Raw genomic sequence first — 9,816 nt, 5'->3', positions numbered from 1 at the left:
TGTTCAGGCCTTGCCTGTGCAGATTCTCTAGTTTCCAGCTGTGTCATATTGGTTTTTCTGTTGGTGGGTGTGTTTTTATATTTTCTCCTTCCCATCATTTCTCCCTATGGGTGCAGAAGTGTCTCTTCCTCCCCTGGTGGGTGTCTGACCACGGTTCCTTTCCAGTGGGTGGGAGCAGTTCCAATAAGCTGGTGGCATGGATGGAGGCCGTCCTGGTATCAGGACCTTAGCAAACTCTGGGTAGGCTGGACCTTTGCCTCGCCTGTCCCGTGGGTGGAGAATGGAACTTGGAAGCTGGCAGTCTCAGAGCTGGCTGAATCCCGTCAGGATGGGATGCGCTGTGCACAGTCCTCAGGTCTCTGGTGGTTCTGTTCAGGCCATCGGAAAGCAGGCTGGAGACAGAGCCACACTTACCTCGCTTGTCCCGTGGGTGGAGAATGGGACTTGGAAGCTGACAGTCTTAGTGAGCTGAATCCCGTAGGGCTAAAGATAAGGTTTTAAGCATACTTCTGACTTCACTATTCACATTCCAATACAATCTCATGAGAAAGTTGTGCACTACGTTAAACCTGGACTTTTGGGCAGCTTCTGCTATCTCCCTAACTACTTAGGGTGAAGTGGCAAAGAACAATTTGAGTTTCAACAAAGCAGTCCTCAGTTTGGTCTGTAGTCACTGGCTGTAGCCGTTGATTTTCCTGTGTGTGTGAGTGTTTATGGCATGAAAGTGATGCCTTCACTAGAAGGTTATATTGCAGGAATTTACAAGGAGGTCATGATTTTGTTTATTAGCTTCTCTTTGCCAGCTGCTCCAATTGAATTGCTTCACTGAAGTTTGGGGTAAGATAATGGCGTCGGTAAAGAAGACAAACGTTAGAGACAGGTTATCTTCTAAACCTTATCTCCCAGTACTCCTTGCAATGGCTGTAAAATAGAGCTCTAAATTTAGAGGACAAGCTGCTACATTTAGTTCTTTTGCTCCTGAGCACCTGGTGCTGGGCAGAAGTCCGAAAGGGCTTGATTTAGGTACCTGGGCGCTAACGGATTTAAGCCTGGGATGCCTGGCTAGTGCCCACCTGGTGAACTCAGGTGAGTGAACCAGAATGCTGGGCTTAGGAGGATCGAAGTGTGCTTGAACAGGGGAGGTTAAACTCTGACCAGAGAGCACAGTTGACCCTAACGCTCTCTAGGTGTACAGAGTTCAAAGTGCGGACTCTTGGGCTCGCGCACCAGACTATTTCCTGACCTGGATTATGATGCAGGCCTGCGTAGGCGGGAGGGTGCCCCCTGGATACCACAGTGTGGTTTTTGGTCTGGAGAGGATAGTACAGTGCTATAGGAGCTGGGACGAGGGGGCTGGGCGCTTTCACTCCAGGGATGTGCCCCAGTCCTCGGAGTGTAGGGCTGCAGCCCCACACTCGCTGTTTCAGCTTTCATTGTTCCAAAAGACAGTGTGTGTTTTGGGCTTCAAAGGACAGAGTACGATAAGAGCTGGGACCAGGGGGCTGGGCGCTTACACTCCGGGGCTGTGCCCCAGTGTAGGGCTGCAGCCCCACACTCGCTATTTCAGCTTTTCCTGCTCTAGCTCTCCTGTACTCAGGTGTTGGAGTCAGGAGTGTGGGCACTTTCAGTGCGAGCACAGACCTGTCTGCAGAGATAGGGCTGTGGAGGGAGTCCCCGCTGCACTTGTGAGACCAAAGGTGCAATGATGGCTCTTGCTACACCACCCCAGTGGTGCCAGCCGGCCACTGGCGCCTTCCGGTTCTCAGAACCATGCTTATTAAGCCCGGGTGTGCTGCTGCCTGTCCTCTGCCCGTGGACTCAGCAATAGCAGAGCCCTGTACCTCTGCGGTGTGTGTCCAGCGGGGTTCGGAGCTGCTGCACGGGGTGAGTCCTGGGCACCGAAACCGCGGACATGGTGGGGCCTATGGTTGGCTGCTGGTTTTGTTGCCTCGAAGGCGGCCTGGGGATCTGGAAGCCAAGGTGGTTTTTCACAGGAGTCAGTTAGTTACACGTGGTTCTTCTGATTGCAGGAACCTGGAGTTTCTTGGTGATGAAACTTCTTAAGAGGATACCTAAGCTGGGGCCAGAGCTAAGATTCTAAATCTGCATTATTTTCTTATTATACTGATTGTGAGCCACCATGTAGGTGCTGGGAATTGAACTCAGGACCTCTGCAATACCAGCTAGTGTTCTTAGTCACTGAACTATGTGTACAGGCCCCCATAACTTTTAAAAAGGATTTTACAAGTATAAATTTCCCTGTTACACACCTTCTATAAGTTTTGTGCTATGCTTTTTTCAACTTACCTAAAAGTATTTTATTTGTATTACAAAAAAATCTATTTTGTATGCATGGGTGTTTTGTTCTTGCATGTATGTGTGTGCTCCACAAGTTTGCGGTGCCTGAAGATGCCAGAAGAGGGTGCCATGTTCCCCTGGAACTGGAATCATGGATAGTGGTGAGCCACCATGTGAATGCTGGGAACCAAAGCTGGGTCATCTGTCTTCAAGAATGACAAATGCTCTTAGCTGCTGAGCCACCTCTGCAGCCCTTCCTGTTTTAAGATGGCTAATTTTAACTCACTGTAATCAGAGAACATGCTTCTCAGGATTTGAATTTTTTAAATGAATTTTTAGTATTTTAAATTATGTGTGTGTATATGTGTGTGTCTGTGCACACGTGGGTTCCATGCCTGAGAAGGCCAGCAGAGGGCATGGGATCTCCCAGAGTTGGAGTTATGGGCAGGCGGTTAAGGAATGTCTGACATGGATTCTGGGAACTGAACTCTGATCCTCTGCAAGAGCAGCGAATATGCTCAGCTGCTCAGCCGTTTCTCTGGGCTGGGCCCTGTGATTTGATTATTTAAAAAACATTGTTTATTTTAGCTTGATGTGTAGATTTGTTCTGAAGAATCTTCTGTGTACATCTGAGAATGAATGTCTTTCTTCTGTTGTTGTGTAGTGTTTTGTTAGTATGAGAGCCTAACTGGTTTGTAGTATTGTTCCAGTGTTTTCTCTTCATGCTGACTCACTGAAGGTGAGATCTTGATATCCCTAACTACTGTTGATGAATGGTCTGCTTTTTCCTTTACTTCACCAGATTTACTTCATCTTGTGGTTCTCTTGTTGGGTAAAACCCTATGTCTTAAAGACTGAGGTAGCGTTTGCCATCATGTGTTTGTTTCCAGTAACAGTTTTTGTCTAAAAGTCTTTTTATCTGATATCAGAGTAGTCAATCCACTTGCTTATGATTAGTTAGTATCTGTGGCCTGGTGATAAAGATTCGAATAACCCACTGAGGGAGGATGGATTCAAGAAGAGGTAAAATACACAATCACCTGCAGGCCTTACTCAGTGAGGTGTGGAAGAACATTCAGAAGGAATGTGGATGGCCTGGTTATACATTAATGGTCTTTGGGGAGAGATGATGGAAATAGTTGACTTTACTGAATCTCTGTCCTTGTGATCCTGGAGGCAAGTCCTTTTTATCATTGCCTAGCAATATGATGCCACACTTTTGTGTCTCAGACCCAGGTGAGGAAGGGAGAGAAAGGATTGGGATGAAAGATTTTTCACCCTTTTCCGTGCCATTTTAAGGTTGGTGCTGTACCTTAAGAGGCTAACACTAAGTAAAGGAACTCTACATCAACCCCAGAGTATAGGCTGTGACCTCCTCTTGGATCCTGTCTGAAGACACAGATGTAAAAAGGAAAACAATGATACAAGAATTAAAAAGAAAAAGAACATAATATTGCATATGTTTATTTGGTAGAAGTTAATAAAGTGTAGATAGCAGCTTGGAAGGGGACCTTGTAGGTGATCTAGCTAAAAACAAATTTCATTGAGAGTAATGATCAAAGGCTTTGTTTGTTTGTTCATTTTGTCAGATCCCTAAGGGGAAGACTGTTCTGGAGGTTCTAGTGGGAATGTGGTGATGCCTGAAAGATTCAAACGCATCATTCCTAGGGTGGTTTTTCAATGACTAGTTTTTTTTTTGTTGGGCTCAAACTGCATTATTTTAACTCAAGATAAGAGACAGGAGGAAAGGGTTGAAATCCCTCTGTCAGTTTTTCCTGACCACGCCCCCTTCCCCACCCTACAAGCTGCAGATCTGTGTTTTTTCTCTGCAGGGAAACGTTTTGTCAAACCCAGTGCATATAGATAAATAATTAACTTGAAGTCAGGGTGAAGCAGCCAACCCAGGTCATTGATGATCTGTTGTAGTTGGCTTAAAAAACTCTTTTTGGGGTCTCCTACTCAGCTTCCAAATAAATACACAGAGATTCATTTTTACTTTATGAGTGCCTGGCCTTTGCTCAGCTTTTTCCTAGTCAGGTTTTCTAACTTAAATTATTCTGTTTCCACTTTACCCTGTTTTCTCTCTGGGCTTTTTTCCTTTCTTTATTCTGTATATCTTTCTTTCCTTCTTATTCCATTTTTGGCCCCTGGCATTGTCCTCCTCTTCTCCTTTTCTTACTGGATCATCTCTAGGTTCCTCTTCCTAGTTATTCTCTCTGCATGCCAGCTCTGCCTGTCCTTTCTCCTGCCTAGCTATTGGCATGTTCAACTCTTTATTAGACCAATCAGGTGTTTTAGGCAGGCAAAGTAACACAGCTTTACAGAGGTAAACAAATGCAGCAAAGAATAATGCAACACATCTTAAATATTACACAACATTCTTTCTTGACACTCTGCCCTTATCCTCCAACCCTCCTGGAGTTAAGCTCTGAGAATCTCCTCATAACTCCTGTTTGAAAATCATTGTGTTTCTCCACACATAGTCACTCAGTAAGAACAATTGTAAGTTGCCGGAAAATGTGGTTGGAGGCTCTCTGCTTCGTATTTTATGGCAGCCCATTTCATATTCACAGAGTTGACCATGCCACCTATACCTGTTTTTGTAACAGTACTGTGGAAGATGCATGCTAATAGGCTTAACTTCTTTGTCTTGAAGGTTGTGGCAGCAGTGCCTGAAGATAATACAGTAAGCATTGATCCTAGTCCTGCATCATTGGAATTGGTGACATGTTTGCTTATCTTTGGACTGCTTGCTGTTGTCTTATTACTTTGCAGAGTCTACAGATCAGTAAGTAATAACTCATAGTAAGAGAATGGTCATTCTGGGATTTTTTGTTTTTGCTTTTGAAATTTATTTTCTTTTATGTGTATGACTGTTTTGCATGTATGTATGTATGTATGTATGTATGTATGTATATCATGAGTTCCTGGTACAAAAGGAGGTGAGAAGAGGGCATGTTTTGATTCCCAGGTACTGGAGTTACTGATGATTGTGAGCTACAATATGGATGATAGGAATTGAATCTTGGTCCTCTACAGGGGTAGCAAGTGCTGTTAACCACTGAGTCATCTCAGTAACCCTCATTCTGTGTTTAGACTGAATGACTAATTGGAGAAACTTCCTATTTCAGTGAAATAAATCAGGTCATAGTGTTCTGGGTTACTCATTGTGATATGTAGTCATTAGAAACTGAATATAGATTTAGAGGGTTTTATATGTAGGAATACCATAGGGTAGTGCTAAACCACATCCTTCTTAGTTTCCCTTCTTCTTCTTTTTGGGGGGGTTTCTGTGTTTGTTTTTAACAGTATTAAAATGTGAGCAGATGTATCTACCTCCCAACATGGAGTAAAAAATACTACTTTATATTCAGTTAATAATCCCTGATTTCATTCCTATGGACTGCTGTGTAGAGGTACGCTTGTTCTGGATCCTGTATTGCTTATTCCTATATTTAATTTATTTATTTTAGGAGGGAGTCATGCCATATCCTTTTCTTTCTGAGACTTCTTTTTTAGATGTTGGCCCTTGTGCTCTGACTTCATTTCTAATTTCTTCATGGTTTTCTAGTTCCCTCCAGAAGGAGACCCTCTACTGGTGTTGCCCTTCCTTATCTTCGGTATACACACATCCCACTGTATCTCGTGTTTTCCAGTTTTTCTTCTGATTTTCTGTCTCTGTTTTCTAGGTGGTAGACGTCTGCTTGTTTGCTTCCCTTGCTCAATTTACTCTAGCCCCAGTGCTCTCCAGGGTGTATTTATCCCTTCTTCATTGAGAGCTTCTTTAAGAAGTAAAAGTCTAATGACTTTATTAGAGTCAGTCCAGGTCTAGAGCCCCTTGATATTTCATAGACTTTTATTTTGATTATTAACAATAGGAAACTTAATAAAAGGGGCTCCATAAAATACTTGTTTTAGGGCCCAATATATGTGTGGAAACATGGATTTAAGTGGAATTTAGCAGGTGACTTTGGTATGAGGCTGTTTCAGAGCCTTTAATATGATAACACACAGTGTAAATCTTCAATGGGAGATGTTACTATGTAGCATTGTTTTCAATGGAAATAGAATGCTTTTGGGTAAGTCATTCACTGTAAGGCCATAACAAGGTTGTTATCTTAAAACTTAGAATACACGTGATATAGATTTACTTGAAGGAATATTTGTTTTAATGTAATTTTGTTTAAAATTTGTTTCAGATTCAAAGCCGATTTTATGTGGGTAAGTAGTCATTTTGGTTTTAGATCTTGTGGTTGTATATAATTTAAAAACTGATCACACTTAGTCATAATAATCTTTCTTTTGCTTTCTCAGTAAGGGAGCAAAAACTGGCTCTCGAACTTTCTGTGCTACTGAAAGAGAAATGTAAACTACTTGAACAAGTGAGCCTTGCTCAGAAGGAAGTAAGACTTGTTTGAAAATAACATCCATCGTAGTGTGGCACTTACTGGTTCTCCATGGATGATTCTGTGTCATCAGAGCTGTGTCAGAGCAGAGCTCCCTGCTCCTCACCTTCATCACTTAGCCATTCTCTTTGCAGCCACCCTGGTGATGTATGGTGCTTGTCTTCCCTGACAGATAGTGAGAGGGAGCACCTTGATTTGCTCATTGCTCATTGGATATTTTGAAACTGCCTTTAGGGCTTTTTCACCTTAAAAACGACTTTATTATTATTAGTAATATTGTGTGTGTGTGTGTGTATTTGTGTCTTTGTGTGTGCATGCATGTACCAATAAGGCATGTTTGTGGTGATCATAGGACGTGGAAGAGTCAGTTTTCTCCTGTTACCATGTGGGTTCCTGGGATTGAACTCAGGTTATCAGTCTTGGCAGCAAGCTCCTCAACTACGGAGCCATCTCGCTGGCCCATTTCCACCCTTTTAAAGGCACTCATAATCTTTTTCCCTTTAGGTCATATACAAGAAGGGTTTTTGTTTTTAATATTTTCTATGTTATATAAGAGTTTTGTCAGATATGTGGATTGCAAATATCTTCTACTCTGTGGATTATATTTCTGTTTTGTTTGGTGTCTTAGAAGTTAGAGGTCTAGAATACAGTGTTAATGTGCTGTAATGTGTCATGAAATTTTCTCTCATCAAGGATATGAAGGAACTTTTGCTTGGTGTTGTGTAAACACTTTACTCACTGTTTTCATTTCGCCTTTGTATTAGCTTGCTAGGGCAGCTGTGACAAAATGCCACTTTAGCAGCAGGAGTGAATTTTCTTACAGTTCTGGATACGGGTCCATGGAGATGTAGGCAGACTTTGCTTCCTCTTTGGCCTGTCCCTTGACTTGTAGTTACCATTGTCTGCTTGTTGTATCTCACTCTGTCTTAATGCTCTCATGTTAGGATACCAGTCATGTTACTTTGGGTCATCTTAACAGCATCAGTTTAACCTAGTTATTTTTAAAGGCTTTGTGTCCAAATATCACATATTCTGAGTTGCTGAGACTTAAGAGACTTGGTTTCTCTGTGTATCCCTGAAGATCAGGCTGGTCTCCAACTCACAGATTTTGTCTTCCTTCCTGATATGGAACTTAAAGATTTTACCTTCCTTATTTGCCTTATTTAACATGTGATAAAAATGTCTGGTAGCCAGTTACTACACATTAATCTGTTGATTTGTTTAGGGAATATTAGATGACTCACTTCTGTGGATAAGCTTAAGTCACTCTTGCTGTTAGAGTTTTCATCCCCAGCAGACTTGGAACAACTTTGCTAGTGACAAGGGTAAATAACGTTCTGCCGTATGTTGCCCCGGCTCGTGGTTGCGGTGTTTGTGCTCAGCACAGTGGTTATATTGCAAAATTAAGCTCAGAAAATCCAAGGGAATTTTACCTTTGTGGAGATAGATTCTGTTTGCTGCTTTGGCATCTCTTTAGATACAATTTGAGACAAAATTTGTAGTTTTTACTCATGTGTTTCCTTGTTTCCTTCAGTATGAAGCATTAGAGTCATCTTTAAAGGAGGCCAACTTTGACAAGGTGTCAACAGACGCACAGAGTTTGGAGGTAAAAAAAGTATGATTTAAAATCTAGGGAAAAGATTCCCATCAAAAGTATGTTATTTTCTCAAAAATAATTATTTCAGAGAAATATAAAATATGTGTCTAGATCTTAAACCTTACAGAAAAAGTTAGAGGAAACGGAACATTTGTAGGTAGCATAAAACATTATAAAACAAGCCAATTTCAGTTCTTGTTATTAACTTGTTTTGGGGGATAGGAAATCAGTTTATCAGAATCTACAGATTTATAGAAAGTAATCCTTTAATCTGTACTCCTAGGAATGCATTGAAAAGACCATTCCTTTTTAGGATATTTTGCTCCAGGAAAAACACATAGAACTCTCACAAATTTAAGAATAATAGGAAATAAATAAACTGTGACCATATCACTTTTTTCTTACCGTGGTAGTAGGCATTAACTAAAATTAGACCAGAGGTTTTCATTGTAAAAAGTGGCATGGTGATAAATATTCAGTCCCTGTCTGTACTCTTGATCATGTCCAATTTTCAGTCAGTGACATGGTATCACTGAATGGAGAGTTTAAGAGAGATGGACAGTTAACTCTCCTGTTTCCGAGGACACAATGATTCATCTTAGCACACAGAATACAATGTGATGGAGTGCCTTGATACTGTTTGCAGATGGAAGGGTTGTAAAAAATGAATTGTGAGCCTGTATCGTAAGTAGAAGCAGCCTGCTCCTGCTAATGATAAAATAGAAAACAGATCTTATACCTTTGATTATGGTGTTCATTTCAGTGTGGCAGGTCTGTCATGTTATGTCCTCTGTAGGAAGTCTGTGTTTTATGATTGAGAATGCTCTTGTAGAACCCACAAGGAGTTTAGACTCCAATTACATTCCTGCTGTTATTTTAACGTTAGAGAAATGAACAAATGTATACAGTATTTATAAATTCATCTGATTTTTACCCTAACTAAAAATTCTTATGTCTGGCTTGTTAAAGTTAGCTTTCTATTTCAGGCAACCTATAAAAATCTAGAAAGAGATAAATCTCAATCTGGTGATGAACTACTAATTTTAGAGAAGAAACTAGAAGAGAGAACTAAGCATCATGAACAAGATGAATTGGTGAGTCCTGTGTATTCCAAGAGAATTGAGAATCTTACACATTAATACTATATTTATGAAAATATTCCATGTAAGCCAGCCATAGTGATGTAAACCTGTAATCCTAGCTCTTGAGAGGAGGTGGCAAGCGTTCAGCAAGAATGTGAGAGGACACCCTGTCTTTAAGATGCAAATAAAGGAAAATAAATAAATAAAACTCCAGAACCAACCAACCAAATAATACATCTAACCAAAACTAAATGAAACAAAAGAGGAAACTCCTGTATGTAAAAATTAGAATATAGATGACCATGAGAACAAAAATTTCCACATCCGATCTTTTCACCTGGATTTTGTTTGTTGTTTTTTTTTCAAGACAGGGTTACTCTGTGTAATATTGCCTGGCTATCCTGAAACTCACTCTGTAGACCAGGCTAGCCTG

The 9,816-nt window shown here is 41.1% G+C and overlaps 1 protein-coding gene and 1 non-coding gene across 2 annotated transcripts; both read left to right on the top strand.

Moving 5' to 3' along the window:
• Positions 1-1,293: 1,293 nt before the first annotated feature.
• LOC121139423 (melanoma inhibitory activity protein 2-like) lies at positions 1,294-9,440 on the top strand. The gene is made up of 6 exons (XM_040743310.1): positions 1,294-1,884; positions 4,955-5,086; positions 6,498-6,519; positions 6,613-6,701; positions 8,239-8,310; positions 9,288-9,440. Exons 1-6 carry the CDS (start codon positions 1,771-1,773, stop codon positions 9,438-9,440), a joined length of 582 nt encoding a protein of 193 aa, XP_040599244.1. The 5' UTR covers positions 1,294-1,770.
• Positions 3,585-3,701, top strand: LOC121139621. Its single transcript, XR_005876531.1, has one exon. It is a non-coding gene; the product is annotated as a small nucleolar RNA SNORA26 (small nucleolar RNA).
• Positions 9,441-9,816: the final 376 nt, after the last annotated feature.

This window comes from Mesocricetus auratus, unplaced genomic scaffold (assembly GCF_017639785.1).
Source record: "Mesocricetus auratus isolate SY011 unplaced genomic scaffold, BCM_Maur_2.0 Super-Scaffold_15014, whole genome shotgun sequence".
Lineage (NCBI taxonomy): Eukaryota > Metazoa > Chordata > Mammalia > Rodentia > Cricetidae > Mesocricetus > Mesocricetus auratus.
This window is presented reverse-complemented; position numbering and strand designations above follow the sequence as displayed.

What these genes read in the sequence shown, in the direction of transcription:
- LOC121139423 (XM_040743310.1), top strand. Translation starts at nt 1,771, where the DNA reads ATGCTTATTAAGCCCGGGTGTGCTGCTGCCTGTCCTCTGCCCGTGGAC. An exon ending in TCAAAGCCGATTTTATGTGG is followed by an intron (nt 6,520 to 6,612) that starts GTAAGTAGTCAT and finishes TTGCTTTCTCAG; the next exon opens with TAAGGGAGCAAAAACTGGCT. An exon ending in TGAGCCTTGCTCAGAAGGAA is followed by an intron (nt 6,702 to 8,238) that starts GTAAGACTTGTT and finishes TGTTTCCTTCAG; the next exon opens with TATGAAGCATTAGAGTCATC.